General features: G+C 42.8%; 1 protein-coding gene across 3 annotated transcripts in view; it reads right to left on the reverse strand.

Annotated features, from left to right (window-relative positions):
• The window catches only part of VPS13D (vacuolar protein sorting 13 homolog D), a 238,863-nt gene that overhangs the window by 80,122 nt on the left and 140,360 nt on the right, over positions 1-18,381 (reverse strand). For all 3 annotated transcript variants that reach the window (XM_036256564.1, XM_036256565.1, XM_036256563.1), the window contains 5 exons: positions 16,746-16,895; positions 15,818-15,914; positions 13,254-13,402; positions 3,286-3,420; positions 1,957-2,124 (listed from right to left, as the gene is read on the reverse strand). In XM_036256564.1, the coding sequence (XP_036112457.1) occupies positions 1,957-2,124; positions 3,286-3,420; positions 13,254-13,402; positions 15,818-15,914; positions 16,746-16,895 (699 nt within the window). The remainder of the gene's footprint in view (positions 1-1,956; positions 2,125-3,285; positions 3,421-13,253; positions 13,403-15,817; positions 15,915-16,745; positions 16,896-18,381) is intronic.

Here is an 18,381-nt window from a genome sequence, read left to right on the forward strand (position 1 = left end):
TCTCCTGTTTAGTTGACATGTTTCATAACGTCATTATCTAATTTTATTCTCATGGAAAGCCAGTAAAGTAGGCGCATTTCTATTCCAGGTTGAGAAAGGCTTCTCAGTAAACCATAGTGTATTTATTTTTCAAATTAAAACAAAGCCTAGGAGTAAAAAACCAAAGAAAGAATTATAAAACCAAGGAGACTTGCTATGCTGATTAGAATTTTTTTTGTTAATCCTCACCCGAGGATATTTTTCCACTGACTTTAAGATAGAGTGGAAGGAAGGGAGGGAGGGAGAGAAACATCAATGTGAGAGAGGATACAGTGATTGGTTGCCTGCCACATGACCTGGACCAGGGCTGAGGTGTGTGCCCTTGACCGGGAATCAAACCTGAGACCCGCTGGTCCATAGGCCAACCCTCTACCCACTAAGCCAAACCAGCCAGGGCTAGAATTTAATAAAATTAAACAAAATCTTTAGCCCTGGCAGGTTTGGCTCAGTGGTTAGGGAATCAGCCCGCAGACCAATGAGTCATGGTTCGATTCCGGCCAAGGGCATGTATCTCAGTTGCAGTTCGTCCCCGGCCCTGGTCAGGGACGTGCGGGAGGCAGCCAGTCGATGTGTCCCTCTCACATCGATGTTCCCCTCTCTCTCTCTCTCCCTTTCTCCTTCCCACTCTATCTGAAGATAAATGGAAAAATGTCCTCAGGTGAGGATTAAAAAAAAAAATCTTTAAAGTGAGCACTTACAACCAAACACTGAAGAGCATCTGCCGACATCGAGCGCAGAGGAGCCTGTGCCAGGCCGAGCGCGGCCTGCGGTCGGGGCGGAGCCCAGGGCTGTGTGAGAAATGGCCCCAGGCCGGACTGTGCTCATTCCACTCTGACCCCGAGCCTCCTACCAAGCCATGACTTCAGGGTCACTTTCACCCTTTCTCTGAAAGGCAGGGTGCTGCCTATGCTGAACCACAAATCAAACTAAGCTTTTGGTCTGGTTCAATAGAACTGCAGCACTGAAAAAACCGACTGACTTAGGAACTATCAACTCTAGAAAACAGTTTGGAAACAGGAATAAATTCTCAGCTTCCACACATATTACCAAGTAGGCCGTGCCATACAGAAATGTTATCAACACATTTCTTACCTGCTCTTCGGGATAAATTGCTATGGCACTGTTCAAGCCCCCTGGGGCCAAGCCATTTTACACCTAGTGGCCAAGGGCACCTGTGTGCCCAGGGTTTCACAACAAATGCTCTGCAAGAAACAAGCAGAGAGCACAGGCGCGCTCACATGTGGAGAGGCCCATCTCTTGAAGTCCGTGGAGTTGCCGGGAAGGGGAGGACACAGACACTTATGGCCTTTCGTATACTGTCAAACAGCGACCCCCTTCAACTACCTGCACCTTTCCCAGCTTCACACATAAAATCAGATTCTGCCCAAAAAAGAATTGTGCAGTAACAAATGTTCACCATCAAGATGCCGACGAACGAAGAGCCGCTGAGACAGCAAGACCCAGGGTTCCCGCCTCCCGCTGCTGGGTGCTGACGGCTCCAAGAGTAGGTGCGTTCCAGAGGGCTCTAGGCCAGTCTGGACCTTCTCGTGTGGAGTAGCCAGGAGATTCCAGGCAGGGGAGTGGCATGATCAATCGCCACCTTTTCAAGAGCTCTGGTGTTTCTGTGGGACATGCAGCTAGGTCCTCGGGTCAGGAGGACGGCAGTGGCCCGTGGACGCGATCACCAGAGCCTGGATGAAGGCAGTGGTGATGGAGGGAAGGAACAGGAAGTATTTCAGAGGCACTCTCAGGGGGCCGATGTCAGGTTCCGGAGGTGAGGGGAAGACAGCACGTATGGGCAATGAAGCAAAGACCATGCAAGCAATTTTTCACAACCTACTGACTACCAGAGAAGTTATAGAAATGTAGAGGACACATGTGGTTGATGACAATGGAATTTCACCTCTGTCTCCTTACCTTGGCTGCAGAGTTAGATACTCCATGGGTAACATTTCGGATGAGGCCCCCGACATTTCCATACTTTATCAGTCCAGTAACCCCTTCAGAAACGTCATTCAAAAGCCCCATGGGATTGCCAAGAAAGTCCACCGATCCCAGGATCCGAGCTGCCTGGCTGAGAAGTTCCTGTCAGAAGGAGGGAGACAAGAAGAAAAGCAGCACCTGCTTATACCTGCAAACAGTACCCCAGCACAAGGGGCAGAAGCCAACCTTGTCCTCCGCTCCCATCAGCACCAACAACTACCTTTTCATTCTCATCAGCTACAAGTTGCTGCCCTTTTGTGAGCTCCACCTAAATGTCTCCCAAACGCACATATCCCAGAGGCTGCCTCCGATACGCATACATTTCCTTACACAGTCTTCAAAGCCATTCAGAAGAATAAAAACAGGTATGAAACAGGGAAGATCCTTTACACATATTGATATGGGTATATACAGGATCCTCCCCTTTCCATTGTTCCTACAAGTAGGGACTATATCAGCAGCAGAGAGAATGTGAAACAAAAGGTGAGGAAGGAGGGAAGATCTGTGGTCCCTCATCACCTGTGGAGGGGACGGTGCACAGAGGGCATATTCACACGTATGTAGTGCCCCCACTTCTGGGGTGCCTCCACCGCTGGGCTCCAGGTTCCAGTGATACCTGCTATATCATGCACCTTTCAGTTCAGGGGAATCACCACCAATTAGGGCACACAGGAGGAAAGGAGGGAAAAAGGAGGGAGGAGGGGAGAAAGGAAGCAAGAACAGGATCTAGTTTTACTTTGACAGTTGATATATTTGATACGATCGTGCCCTATCTATTCATTAAGGAGTATGTCTTGGCTTTATATTTTGGTCTTTCCAGCCTGGATAATAAATACAAATGGAAAATGTCCAACTTGATAAAGAACATTTTTTAAGTTCAACTCTAGGGCAGGATCTCACAGGCTCTAATAACATTGGCGTGGCTGTTGAAAGGAGGCCCATGCCTGGTAAATAAAGAGTTCACAGTACTTCGTGTTATCATTAAAGCATCAGTTAGAGTCTTAAGAGTTGTGACTAATCTCGTGGAAACCCCTGAGACTAGTTCTGAGGGACCAGACTAACGGCTCATAAATCAAATGTACTGTTTCGGGATTTTCATGATGTGTATGGGCTTCATTGGTTGTGACCTGACCCATAACTCAACAATCACAGCTGAAATGTTTAACTGGGTTCTCAACGGTTCTCAACAGAAATGTCTTAACAAGCAAATTTCCCAAACAACTGAAACAAACATTCTGCGTATGCTCCAGCCACTAAGCTCACCTCCTGGAAATGTTTGAGGATATCATTGATGATGAACTCCTTGGTCTCATAGGGATGCACCCGAGTGAATGGATCCAGATTAATCACAGCATCTTCAAACCGAATCAATGGAAATCCCAAGGTACTCTTTAGAGCCTAGTTCGGGAAGAAAGAAAAAGAATGGTTTAGCCTATGATGGCTTCCAGGGTCCCATAACCCTGGATTCCACGGGAGTTCCAAGTTATGTCCACTTTCCCATGAAAGACAAGGTTTCCCCTGTAATTATAAAAGTAAAATATGAGGAATATATATATGTATGTATGTATATGTATGTATATCACCCAAAGTAACATCTATCACATAGAAAGAAACAGTTAGCTTCGAAGCATAATTCTTCCTGGTGTTTTGTATGTTTGTTGTGTTTTACTCTTTGACTAAAGTATACCACACATACAGAAAGGTGTACTAATCAAATGTACAGGTCAATGATTTTCACAAAGTGAACACAACCGTGGAGTCATTCAGACCAGAAAGTAGATTTTTATCCCCATCCTGGAAGCTCCCCCTCACCATTTTCTGACTCCGTCACTATTCCCCCTTCCCCTAAGTCACCACTATTCTGACTTCTCTCACCACAGATTTGTTTTTCCTGCTTTGAATTTTACATAAATAAAACCACTGGTCTGGCCCTGGCCGGTTTGGCTCAGCGGTTAGAGTGTCGGCCCACGGACCAGAGAGTCCCGGGTTCAGTTCCCGCTAAGGGCATGTACCTCAGTTGCAGTTTGTCCTCGACCCCGGTTGGGGTTGTGTGGGTGGCAACCAGTCGATGTGTCTCTCTCACATCGATATTTCTCTCTCTCTTCCTCCCTCTCTCCCTCCCGCTCTATCTGAAGATAAATGCAAAAATTGTCCTCCAGTGAGGACAAAAAAACCATCGGTCTGTACATTGTTATATGTGGCTTCTTACAGTCAACATTAAGTTTGTGAGATTCACTAGGCTGTTGCGCAGAGCTGTATTTTATTTTTATACTATGTTGTGTTCTAATGTATGAATAAAACACTATTTAATCATTGCTGTTGATAAACAGTTGTATTACCTCAATTTTTTGCTATTATGAATAATTCTGCTATGAAACTACTTGAACATGCCTCTTGTGCACATTCGAACACATTTTTTTAAAAATATATACTTGAGAGTGGAATTGTGGGTCATAATGTACAAAACAAACAAAATAGAAACAGACTCGAGAGGAGTTTAAGAAAGTGTTAGAGGGGAGGGGTATGGGGGCTGGGTGAAAAAATGGAAGGAATAAGCAAAAAACAAAAACAAAACTCAGACACAGCCAACAGTATGGTAATTAACCGGGGGTAGGGAATAGGGGAGACAGGAGAGGGTAAAGGGGGGAGAAATGTGGACAGAAGGAGACTTGACTTTGGGTGGTATACATACAATACAATATACAGATGTTATGTTACAGAATTGTACATTTGAAACCTATATAATTTTATTAACCAATGTCACGCCAATAAATTCAATAAAAATTTTAAAAATATAAAAAATAAAAATAAAATAAAGAACGTACACATTCAACCTTAGTATACACTGCCAAGCAGTTTTCTGAAGCCATCGAACCGGTTTACACTCCCTTCTGCAGTCTATGAAATTTCTTATACTACATCCTCATCAATACTTGATATACTTGGGTTTTCTTATTTAAAAACATTTTTTTTTCCTTATTGATTTTAAAGAGAGAGGAAGGGAGAGAGATAGAAACATCAATGAGAGAGGACATCGATTGGCCACCTCCTGCACGCCCCCCACTGGGGACTGGGCCTACAACCTGGGCATGTGCCCTGACTGGGAATCGAACCCGTGACCGCTTGGTGCATGGGTCGATGCTCAACCACTGAACTACACTGGCCAGGCAATATAATTAAAAAAAAAAAAAAGAACAAATATTCTGATGGGTATGCAGTGGTTTCTCAGTGTGGTTTGGTTTCCATTTTCCTGTTGAAGAATGAGATTAAACACCTTTTAATATGCACATTGACCATGTGAATATCCTTTTATCTAAAGTGTCTATTCAAGTCTCTTGCTCACTTTTATAGTGGGTTGTCTGGTTTTTTTCTTATTGCTTTGTAGTTTTTCTTATACATTTTGTATACAAGTCATTTTTTGGATAAATATATTATAAATATCTTCTCCCATTCTGTGACTTATTACTCTTGATAGTGTTTTGTGATGATCAGACATACTTAATTTTAATGAAATCCAACTTATCAATCTTTGTGTCTGGGTTACTATCCACACCAAGGTCATAAAGGTATTCCCATATGTTTACTTATAGAATTTTCATTGTCTTACTCTTCACATTTAAGCCTATAATCCACCTGGACTTGATTTTTATATATGTTGTGAAGTAGAGATAAAGATCCATTTTCTTCCAAATGGATATCTAATTGACTATGTAATATTTATTGAAAAGATCATCCTTCCCCCTATTGTAGTACAGTGTAAACTTCACTATCAGTCAAGTGACTATATATGAATCTGTTTCTGGATTCTCTTTTCTGATTCATTTTCTTCTGCCTTGTGCCAATACCACACTATCTTTTTTTTTTTTTTTTAAATCCTCACCCAAGGATATTTTTCCACTTATTATCAGACTGAGTGGGAGGGAGGGGGAGAGAGAGAGAGAAACATCGATGTGAGAGAGACACGCCGACTGGTTGCCTCCCGCATGACCTTGACCAGGGCTGGAGACCAAACCACAACTGAGGCATGTGCCTTGGACCAGAATCAAACCTGGGACCCTTTGGTTCATGGGATGATGCTCTAACTACTGAGCCAAACCAGCCAGGGTCACACTATCTTAACAATTTTTGAAATCTAATAGTGTAGGCTCTCCAACTTTGTTCTTTTTCTTCAGGATCATCTTAGTTACTCTCTGCACTTGTTATTTCCAAATAAACTTTAGAATCAACCTGTCAATCTGCCATATAAAAATTACTGAAATTTTCACCAAGACTGACTGAATCTATAGATCAGATTGAGGAGAAATGACAACTTCACAATACTGAATCTTCCAATGTATTAACATGGTATGTCCCTTTAACTATTTAGGTCTTTTAAAATTTCTCTCAATAATGTTTAATTGTTTTCTGTGTAGAGATCTTGCATACTCTTTGTTGGATTTACCCCTAGGTATCTGTGGTAGTTTAAAAATGGCCATAAATTATTGGCATCTTTTACTATTAGTGGAGTTATTTCCCTTCCACTTGAATCTGTACTGACCTTGTACTCTGCTTCACCCTATAAGATGCAGAAAAAGTAACACCATACAACACCTGAGCCTAGGCCTTAAGAGACTGTGGAGTACCTGCTCTGCCCTTTTTGATGCTTCCACCATGTGAAGAAGCTGAGAGGCCATGTGGAAGGAGGTTCTGTTGACAACCAACACCAACCACCTGACATCTTACATCATTCTGTCTCAATGGACCACCAGATGACTACAACCACAGGGAAATACTACAGGTGAGTACAACAGAAGCACCACACAGCTAAGTCCAGCCCAAATTGCTGACTCACACAATTATGAATAAATAAAACGGTTGTTTTTAGCCATTAAGTTTTGGGGTGATTTGTTACACAGTAATAGATAATGATTCTATATTTGATATTTTCTATCGTTATGATAAATACATCCTTCAAATTTTCCTCAATCACTGGTACTGACATGTAGAAATACAACTGATTTTTGTGGACCTGTTTCTAGTGTCTATTTTTTCTCTTGGTAGGCCTGGTAATTTGTGATTGAATGTAACATTGTATGAAAATTTATAGAGACTTTGGATGTGTCTTTAGCTTCTGGCAGGCAGTTAAAGAGGCTTAATCCAATAAGAATTTATGCTTTCTCAAGACTAGATTTCAGTCTTTATAAAAGTCCTGGTACACTCCTTCAGTGGTCTCAATTGAAAACCAATTCTATTCCTCCATTTTTACTCTTCCCAGCACTGTAAGACTGCTAAAAGGTCTATTTAGCTTTTCAGTCTCTTGGTAGCCACATTTTGCTTGCCTTCTGTCTGACTAGGTTACTTAGAAATTGTAACCTGCCTCAAGAAATAAAGGAGCTCAGATTACTGGGGTCTCTTTCTGCTTGTCCCTTCTCTGTAACAAATTAGCCCCCCAATTACCAGCTCTTTTAGTAGCAATGAAGTCCAACTTTTGCTCTGCCAGCCTCATAAGATTGCCAAAAGCTTTACTCAGATTCTCTGCCTTTTGGCGGCTGCTTTCTGCTTGACTTCTCTACTTTTCTCCCCATACCACTTACAAATTAGAAATGTCTTGAGAATAAAAGCAGAGTATATGTTGCACTCACCTTATCAAGTTTCCCTCCTCTCATAAATCTTGGACCCTTGAATCCTGGCAATCTTGGTAGCTTTTCAATACCTTCAAACAGACTTTTGTGTTTTTGTTTTATATCTAGCTTTTCTTGTAGTTTTCAGCTGTTCTGGATCTGCTATAAACCAATTAATAATTTTTGGATATAGTTTATTTTCCAAATATATATATATGTGTGTGTGTGTATATATATATTTTTATTGATTTTAGAGAGAGAGGAAAAAAGAGGGAGAGAGAGAGATAAAAATATCAATGAGCGAGAACATCGATTGGCTGCCTCCTGCACGCCCTGCACTGGGAATTGGGCCCACAACCTGGGCATGTGCCCTGACCAGGAATCGAACTGGCGACCTCTTGGTGCATGGGTAGAAGCTCAACCAGTGAGTCACACCGGCCGGGCCCAATTATATTTTTATTTAACATGATTGATATTTCAAGGATTTTAGAGAGCATCCCAAATTCTCTTTTCTGAATGTAAAAACACTTGCTCATGCTAATATTAATACAGTTTTGATTCACTCAGAATGTATCCTTACATAGAGTATAAATAATAAATCTAATTTTACATTTTTCTATGTGGCTATCTAGTTAGTCTAATAGCACTTATTAAAACACCTATATATTTCCCACTGAATTAACATGTCTTTATAGTAAAATTTCATGTGCAATTTAATAAACTTTCTATTTTATTTTCTCATTTATTTTTTAATCTTTAAGCATGTATTTACAGAGGCTGCCTTAAATTCTACTGCAACAAGAGTATGTTCATAGTTGAAATGAAATCGCATACTTAAAGGTGATGCTTTCTAAAACCGGAGAGTGGGGAGACTTCTTCGTGACTCAAAACTCAGATTCAAGGAAGAAAAGACTAATACATTTGACAACATAAAAATAGAACACTTTTGTATAAGTAAAAAAACCAGACACACACCAAAAGCAAAGTAAAAAGACTAATGAAAAACCAAAGAAAATATACCTGCAACTTATATTGAACACAGAATTACATAGAGAATTTCTAAAGTTAGAGGAGATAAAAGACCAAGCATACGATTTTTTAAAAATGGGCAAGATATGACCACACAGTTTAGTTAACAGAAAAAAATTGCCTTTAATATACAAGTTAGGAGAAGTAGAAGAAAAGAAAACTGTGAAAAAGAGAAGAAAAAAAAGAGGAGTAAGAAGAGAGAACCAGAAAGGTCAGACGTCAAGAAGTCAGCAATATCAAATATGACCAAGAACCCTACAAAGGACAGAAGAGAAGCCACTGGATTTTGTGCCTGGGGAAGTCACTCATCATCTCCTACTAATTAATTAGAGACCAAAGCATTTTTAGTAATTAAGAGCATCCTAACATTAATTTAGACTAACATACCAACTCAGCCTAACACTCTCTTTATTATAAATAAAAGCAAAGGAATGTTAAAAGGATGGCCTAAACTGATGTAGATTATTCGTAGATCTTAGACTTGAACATGCTCATTTTCACAATAATAGCTACCTATTAGGTGGACCAGAATGGAGGGTTATATGATTTCTCCTGAAGAACTTCCCGCTATTCATCCTGAATGATGATGAAGTGATAAGCATCCATTGCTTTCCTCATTTCCCTGACGGAGGTCCAGGAGACCTGACTGTTTTGCTTAGAGCTACACAACAAATAAAAGCCAGGTACTGACAGCAGCTCAGCAGTCTGTTTTGTCAACACAGCTCTGAGCACTGCTTTCTTCTCAAAGAGGAAATGAGATCAAAACAAAGGCTTAAGGCAAAAAGCTTTCACCCCAACTTCCTCATTGCACCAAACACTGAGGAGGAGGAACCACACATAGTAGCAAAGACTCTGAAACCTGTACTAAGTGTCAAAACGCTCACCAGAGACACTGGCCCCTTTCTGCATGGCTACTGTGCTTTGTTTGAACCAAGCACATATTCTGGCCCTTCAAGAAAATTGCCTTTACTTTGTAATTTACTGCTTTGGGGCCTCCCACTTTTGAAAAGGCTGAGATACAGCTATTGGTATGAATTATCCTGCCACCTTCAGGCTGTTCTGGTCAAAGAAGAAGGGATGAGAGGGGAAAAGCCAAACAGAGCTTTTTCCTATAGCAACTGAAGGACTAATCAAATACAGTAGTATACAAAGTTGATGCTTATTTACTCAAGTAGCAGTTTCCTGCTATAAAATGGATTCTGGGGAAAACAATCTGTGCTCAGAAGGTCCTAATAAAAATAGGAAAGTATCTACTCCCACCTCTGCCAGACAAAGACTGCTGAAATCTTTCAGAAACTTGATCGAGTTGAAAGACTACCTGTCCCTATGCCATAAGGTCTCAGATCACAAGCCAGTCCCTGGGCCGTGTTCTTCCCTTTCTTAGTTTATCCTGCACTAAACAAAACTGTCTGGAATTCATTCTTTAAAGGTTTATTTATGGTACATAGAAACTGTTATGTGAAGCAGGGTATTTGCCCATTTCCCTCTTGGGACGGTGTTTAAAACTACAGGGATATTTCCTTCTCTGGCACTTTCTGAAATACAATTAACAATACTGGATCTTTTTTCCTTTAACAAATCTGGTTTTTATTTAGGAAGGGGAGGGAAAAAGTAAAGGGTCTGAAGTTTCCCAACAAATTATTTCAAGCCTTTGAGAAGACAGTTTTAGGCTTTTTAAATAGTGTCTTTGTTTGAAATTCCCCCTCCCCCCCACCCTCTTGCTCTCTGACCATTAAAATGTGGGTTTTCTTCCAAACTAGATTGCTCAATTAAAGCCCTTCTTTTGTAATACCCCCATGCTCTAAATGGGAAAAGAACTGCTGTAGGCCACCTTGTGAAACCTTTTAAAGGCTCCTGGCCGCTTTTGATCTTTGAAAAAGAGAGAGAACATATAAGCTACCTGGCATTTTCAACATTAGTCTGCTCCTCTCTAACATGCAAAGTTGGGGGAGTAACGCAGAGAATGGGGGGGGGGGGGGGCTGCGCTTTCCTCTCTGCATTTGTGAAATGGAACCTGTTCCCTCCCCCTTCTCCCATCACAGAGGACGGCATCCAATGCAGACAGCAGACGGAAACTGCTCGAGTCCTTCTGAACAACTATCTGCGATAACATACCCTCGGTGTAAACCTGGGGAGACTTCGCTCGGAGATTTCTGACAGCCTCACTTCTGGCCTGGAGTCAAGGGAATCGAGATAATTATGCCTTCAACCCCAAAGACGCGGTTACCTTTCAGTCAGACTCCTGTACTGCTGAGCCGGGCTCCACTTCCTAAGCGCGTGCTTTCAGCCATTCCCTACCATCCCGAAGACACGCGCTCTTCCCGAGAGCACTAACAAAGGGGTCTTACTGTTAGGAACCTCTCTGAATAAATGACATTATCTTATGAGTCCCAGACTCCACTCGGGGAACTCAGGACGCAGTGACACGGTGACTCCCACAAGCTGAGACTTGAGCTCTGAAGTCCCAGTTCCCTGCACCCTGCTTGACACCCCATTCAGAGCGGCCCCGCCCCGCACCTCATAATGTGGCTGTTCCACTGAATTTACTTAACAATCATTTAAAAAATGCCTTAAAAATGTTCCCTAGACAGAGTGCCAAATGAAACACTCGCCTCACAGGACTCCCAGTCTAGTGCACGCAGGGCGCACATGCAAGTGCCGGGGCCGTGCAACTGGGGGTCTGGAGCTGCCGCCGCCGGAGAAAATCCTACTGCATTTGTCAGGCTCGGGGCAAGTTCTCTGCTGGGAGCAATTTGAAAGGAATATTTAGGTGTCTGTGTTCCTCAGTAAGATGATTTTAAAAACAAGAAGTCCTTAACTCTCAGGAAATGCTTAACATCGGCCTGTTGGGCGAGCGCCAGGAGTTCTGGGGGAATATACACTTTATCAAACAAACCCTTTCCAAAGGGTCACATAAGTCAAGTAGATACTTGTGGATATTAGCAAGATAGTGGTTTTCCCATGGTTTTTCCCCCAGCTCCCATCCTAATGATAAGTATCTTCAGTCCCCTGGGAAACATGCAATCGAAGCAAATGACGCAGCCCGGACAGTGCGGTGGGAAGGGCACTGGGCAGGGTTCTCAGGATGACCGCAGGAGGCCCCTGCTCCCCTGGTCCCGCTCCGCATGGCCAACAGCTCAGCCCCAGTTTGCTGCCTTCAGGGAGCAGTCACTCTTCCCCTGTTCTTACCCAAATACGATGTGATGTCGAGCAGATGACTGCCTAGTTACCTGCAAGCCTATTTCAGAAGTTGTGAGCTGGCAAACCGTGGAGCACATGAGGCCATGTGTTTTGCTGGGCCCACGAGGTTTAAAAAACAACAACAAAATTCGAATTGGTTGCCAACCAGGAGATTCCACATAAAACTCCAGATTTCCAGCTTCACTTTAACAATCGGAAGATCTGGCAGCACCGGGTTCACTGGCTGGAGCTGGGCTGTGGCTGCCTTCGAACGGAGTGCGCACACTCCATGGGCCACGTCCCCAGTGCACTGGTCACTGACTTGCATCACTAGCATAGTCCCTGGAGGCATGCGAATTTATTATTCCAGATTTATTACTTACTCGTTCATGTCTCAAATTATTCCTGTTCAGAAAGACAGCATTTCGCAGCATTTAAGTGGTAGAACAATCTTAGACTGTGGGTTAGTGGGGAGATGGGTGCCTTGATAACCATCTTCAGATGCAACAGAGGCAAGAATCAGAAGCAATGGGTACACATGGCACACAGGCGGATTTAGACTTAAGCTAAGGAAAGACTCCCGCGGTCACTGGGTTCTACTCCTACTCCTATCACTACCTACACAGCCTTGAGTGACAAACACTTCAGCTCCAATATCCCTGTCACTGAGCAAGGGGATCACTGAGGACTCTCATGGCTCTAACATTCTCTGATTCTGTATGTTCCAGAGGGCAGCACAATACAGAAGAAAAATAGAGAGACTTTAGAGTCATACAGGGTTAGATTTGAATCCCAGCCCCATCCCTTACTTAAAATAGACCTTATTGCAGAAAATGAAGATGCTGTTCAGACTGTGTCTGTTAGGACACATGAAGAGGATCTGTAGGAGTGTTATGTCCAGGTCTGGGGGCAGGCAAGGCCACATCTCTGTGGGCAGTGGGCGCGTAGCAAAGTTCTCTTTGCAGGTGGTACACATTTCTAGTGCCACCCATTCAAGATGAGGCGGACACAGAGGGGAGAAGAGAACCAGGAGGGCAGGCAGGTCTTGGGCACACAAGGAATACTATCTCGGTTGGAGCTTTCCTCGAGTCTGGGAGCGGCCCTAGGAAAGGAGGTGTCTACCTCACGGAGACAAGCCAAGAGCTAAGGAGAGGGCAAATGGGTTTCAGTGTAATTCTCTGTGTTTACTCTTTTGTTACTTCTTAATCTTTAGCAAAGTCATACTTAACATTTTAAAAAAGGAAGAAGTGTGTGCATGTGCATGTGTGTGTGTGTGTATGAGTCAATAAACCTTCTAAAGAAAGAAACCTGTAAAAATGTCTGCTACAAATGATGCTGGACAGAAAAAGCAGAGAGTAAACACAAGCTCATTCTTCTCCGAGGAGAAGCCATTGTTGAAAACGGATCCAGGGATGAGCTCACCTTAAGATCCAGGGGCAGCTTGTTGGAGGTGAACACGCTCAGCCTGATCTGGGGAATGCTGATCTTGAGATTTTCAAAGTAGTAGCGGATCGGGGTTCCACCTTGCTCAACTGTCTTTTCATGGAGGTTTTCGTCATATTTTTCAACCTCTGGCACAAAGATAGAATTGTTTTACAGAAAAGAATCTCTTGAAGTCTCATGATTCAAACCCTTGATTTTTTTAAAACTCATAGAAAAATGTAAACATCTCTGTCTCTCTCAATTTGGTTTTCCAGGGTTCAGGAATATCAACAGCATCCTGATGCCACTTCTTTGTAAAAACAGGTGTTTCATGTTGTTTAGAGAAAAAGTACAATAGCCCTGGCTGCTGTGGTTCAGTGATCAGAGCGTCGGCCCGCACACTGAATGGTCATAGATTCAATTCCCGATCAAGGGCACATGCCTGGGTTGCAGGTTCGATCTCTGGCCATGGTTAGGGCTTCTGTGGAAGGCAACCAATCGATGTGTCTCCCTCACATCACTCTTTCTCTCCCCCACCTTCCACTCTCTAAAAATCAAATGGAAAAAATATCCTCAGGTGAGGATTAACAACCACCACCACCAAATAATAGTACAATAGCTTAATCTTGTGACTCTATACCATCTGGCAGATAACATCTTTGGGAAAAATAATCTAGGTGGGAGAGCCAGAGGTTGTGGGTGTGTTTGTTGGTAACGAGTTTTCTAAAATCCATGTTGTTGTTGTTATTATTATTATTATAAATGACCTAGATTTTCTGAACTTATTTCATAAGATGACATTCAAATAATTACTTGGAGTGTAGTTTAACCAAACAATATGACCAATAAATAATGAATCTGAACAAAATATAATGCCACAAAAAGAAACAGGCTGCAGTCCATTGAAGAACTGACTTCACAACAAGCAGCATTCTCTCCCCCAAACGGTGAACATCCGCTTCAATAGCACAGTCGAGGCATGTTTTTTTTGTTGTTGTTTTTTATCCTCACCCGAGGACATTTTTCCATTTTTTGTTCACATAGAGTGGAACAAAGAGAGAGGAAGAGAGAGAGAGAAACATCGACATGAAAGGGAGACATCGAGTGGCTGCCATCTGCACGACCACCAGAGCCGGGGACAAACTGCAACCGAGGTACATGCCCTTAGCGGGAACTGAACCTGGGTCTCTCGGGACCACAGGCCGAAGCTCTAACCGCTGAACCAAACCAGCCAGGGCGAGGCATGGTTTTTACTTATTATCTCGGAGGTAGAAAGGTTACCATGGGCTAGAACACAGCAACGTGTTCTTTGACTCCATGCCGTGCCCACACCCGTGTAAGTAGCTTATTTTCACTTGGCTTCATGAGCCTTAGAAATAAAACCAAAAATAGTATACATATCTACTTAGCAAACAAATTAATGCTGTAAGCTATTATAGTTCTATTTATAGAAAACAAGGAATAGGTAAAAAAAAAAAAAGATACTGCAAGAGAACCCAGCTTATTTGTATTCAGGAAACAGAAACAGGAAGCAGAAGAGATACTCCCGTGAAAGGCAGGTCAGGTCTTTATAGAAGTCTACATCCACCATAGGATGCTTGGCAGGGTGCGGGGGAGGGGAGATATTTAGAGCAACTTACAGGAAAAGCATGTCCAATCAAATTTACAGTAAAACTTCTCAGGAAGGCATCAAAAGAAAACAGATACCTGGCAGGCAGGCTCTCAAGTGACTGTCTGAGTACAAACAAACACTGGCATCCGACCTGAAGTAGAAGCCAGCCCTACACAGACAGCATCTTAGTCTGGGGTAATAGGGCAAATGCATTTTACTGGCATGGTGTATGATGTACATATGCACACACGTCCCTGGGATTTTTTTTCTCTAGCCAACATAGGGAATAAACATAAATGTCTCTATCTTATCATTTCTTCAGGCTCAACTTTTACTTTAGTCTTCAAAACACCAAGCATTACTGATTTTCTCAAAGCTGTGTATAGTCTTGCAAAGGCCATGATGAGGAATCGAAAATAGACAACAGTTAAATTATTTCTGTAGCACTGCTGGGAAATGTAGGTTTCTCAACAGTTTATCTCCAAAGAAGAGTAAAGTAACTAAAAACCTGTGTAAGGCATAAAGGGACGAATGTAAAAAGTTAAGGAGTTGAGGCTGGCCAGTTTTTTTTCCCCCCTCAACTAAACCAAAGGAACTGCTGAAGGGATTTCTGATTCTTGGCCCTGAGTCTGTTTCATAAACAAAGGTTAGGAAACAAAGTGGTTTGCTAAAGAACTAACATCATTTCTGTTAGCCAAGAGTAGAGTCAAAAAACGCCAAACAAAGAGGAATAGTACGCGGCTGCCCAAAGGCTTACACTGGGCATCCCAGGGCACCTCCCAGCAGCTTCCTTCACACACAGACACACCTCCACTGTCAGCAAGCACTACTGGAAACAATGAAACACAAATGCTCCCAGTTCGGGCTACGGCGTGGATAGAGAGCTTGTACGGCACCCAAAAAACCTACTTCCACCAGCAGGCTAAGGCACTGCCGTCCTTGGGCTAATTACCTGATTCTGCTTGATCGTAGCCACAGAAGCTCAGCAGCTTGAGGAGCAGCTTCTCTTCGATTTGCACTGTGAACCTCTGAGCCGTGATCATCAGATGCTAGAGATAAGGACATTCTGATTTACAACGTGAACCCCGGAAAAACACTCTCGCTCAATTTTTCTGTGCCATTAAGAGAAGGCCCCAGTGACATGATACGGTCCGTTACTTATGTGATTTTATAGTCATAGTGCCAAATTATTTCTGGCTCCCCTCTCTCTGCATTATTACAATTAGCCAAAAATTCCAGATGTCGTTTGGTTCCGTGGGCACCTGTGTCTCGTTAGTCGGGATGACACTTTCAGATACACTGTGACGGGTGAACGTCATGGTGCTGAATTCACATGGCTGGCGGCTAGTGTGGGGGCAGCAGGTGTGGGCTTGTGGACTGGAGGCTGGGCCTCATCGACATCAGTGACAAAGGACCAGAAATATGGGAAGCGACCTCTTTGTCAGCTCCTACTTTTCCAGAATTTGCTGCCATGACAGCTAGCTTGTCCATGGAGACTTCTCCAGGAAAGCAAGTTTATCACTTTGAATTGTCCACTTTTAGTAAGCTGTGGTGGCTTCCACAGGAGGATGTCAGCCCACGGTCAGACCCCACCGACTCCTTTCCAAAGGGTCTTCTGCATTACCCTACTTTAATAACAGATCTGCATCACCAGCACTTCACAGGCACTGGCCCCAGGGGATTCAGAGCTACCATGTGCAAGTCACGGAACACACAATGAGAACGTACAGTGCTAAGAGGAGTTCCTGCCAATTCCTTTACACAAGTTAAGAAGTCACTTGTGCCTTAACCCCACGGGACTGGTTCCCTCCACACACCGCCCAGCTGCTCTGACACCTGGCTGAGACACATCGCTTGCGGCCCCATCACCCCCAGCCTACCTTGTAGATGTTGGTCAGCGCACTCTTACTGGGGAACTTCACCGCGTTCACTTGCACGGCAGGGCCGGTCTCAATGACCTCGTTCTCGTTGCTCAGGGGCGTCACATAGAGCATGAAGGGCTGAGTGGTACCGATGAGCTGATTGTCCACCTAGGACATGAGAAAGCAGCAAAATAAAACCAAAACAGACAAGTGGCTCAGTTCTCATTTTTACCTTCGACTGGGATCTCATAGTATGCAGGCCACTCAGGAAGTACCCTGGCCATTGACTCTATCTCAACGGCACTGTAAAAAGGTATTCTCACTGAAGGACCACAATAATAGCACTTCCAACCTGGTGAAGGTTAGAAAGGAGGATTCCAAGAACGATGCTACAAAAGAGAGCGCTGTCTTGACAGCATCACAGGAAAACCCTGGCAAAAACTGTCAAATTCGAGTTTTTCAGAACTCTGAAAGGTCTAGGTTTGCAACTGTCCAGGGATCATTTATTTGAGAAAATTAGCTAAAATTCAGGAGAACAGTGGGCTCTGTGGTATTTTCACTTGTCAGCCCTATTCATCCCTCCCCCACCAAGGTCTACAGTGGCCCCAGAAACCAACAGCCCTGTGACCATGGAGAAAACACAGCAGCCAGGCAGCCAGGAGGGGCCACGATGAGTTTGCAGCTCCTCCAAAAAGTCCCTTCCCAGAGAAGTGTCCATTTTTTGTCTGGCACCTCTCCCTCTCCTGATATTAGTAATTTGTGCCTTCTCTTTTCCTCATCAGCTTAAGCTCAAAGAGCCAGCTTTTTATTGTTTGGGGTTTTTTTCTACTGTAGTTGCTGCTTTTTATTTCAATGATTTCTGCTGAGATCTTTCTTCTTTCCTTTCTTCTGCTTATTTTGGGTTTGTCGGTGGTGCTATTTAGTAGCTTTAGCAGCATTCCACAAATTCTGGTATGTTGTATTTCATTCTTATTCAGTTAAAAATATTTTCTAATTTCTCCTTTGATTTGTTCTTTGATCCATGGGTTATTTAGACGTGTATTTAGTTTCCAAATATTTGGGGGATTTTCCTAACTCTTTTTTCCATTTTATCTACTTTAATTCCATTGTGATCAAAGTGCATACTGCGTGTGACTTGAATCCTTTTGATTTTGTTGAGAATTGTTTTATGGCCCAGAATGTGGTTCATCTTGGGAATGTTTCATGTGTACTTGAGAATATGTTTTCTGCTGTTGCTAGGTGGAGTGTTCTATAAATGTCAGTTAGGTCTAGTGGGTTAGGTCTAGTATGTCTTTAATGATTTTCTGCTTATTTGTTCTATCAATTATTCAGAGAGTAGCAATGAAATCTTCTATTATAATTGTGTTTATTTCTTTCAGTTCAATCACTTTTGGCTTCATGTATTTTGAAGCTCTGTCTAAACATCCAGGATTGTTATGCCCTCTTGATTAACTGTCTCTTTTATCGTTAGGAAATCACCTTCCTTACCGCTGGAAATATTATTTGCTCTGTAATTTACTATGTCTGATATTAATCTAGCCATTTGCATTTTCTTATGACTAGTATTATCCTGGTGTATCTTTTTTCATTCTTTTCTTCTTTACATATTTGTGTCTTTATTTATTTATTTATTTTATTCTCACCCGAGGATATT

Source organism: Molossus molossus, unplaced genomic scaffold, assembly GCF_014108415.1.
Source record: "Molossus molossus isolate mMolMol1 unplaced genomic scaffold, mMolMol1.p scaffold_m16_p_12, whole genome shotgun sequence".
NCBI lineage: Eukaryota > Metazoa > Chordata > Mammalia > Chiroptera > Molossidae > Molossus > Molossus molossus.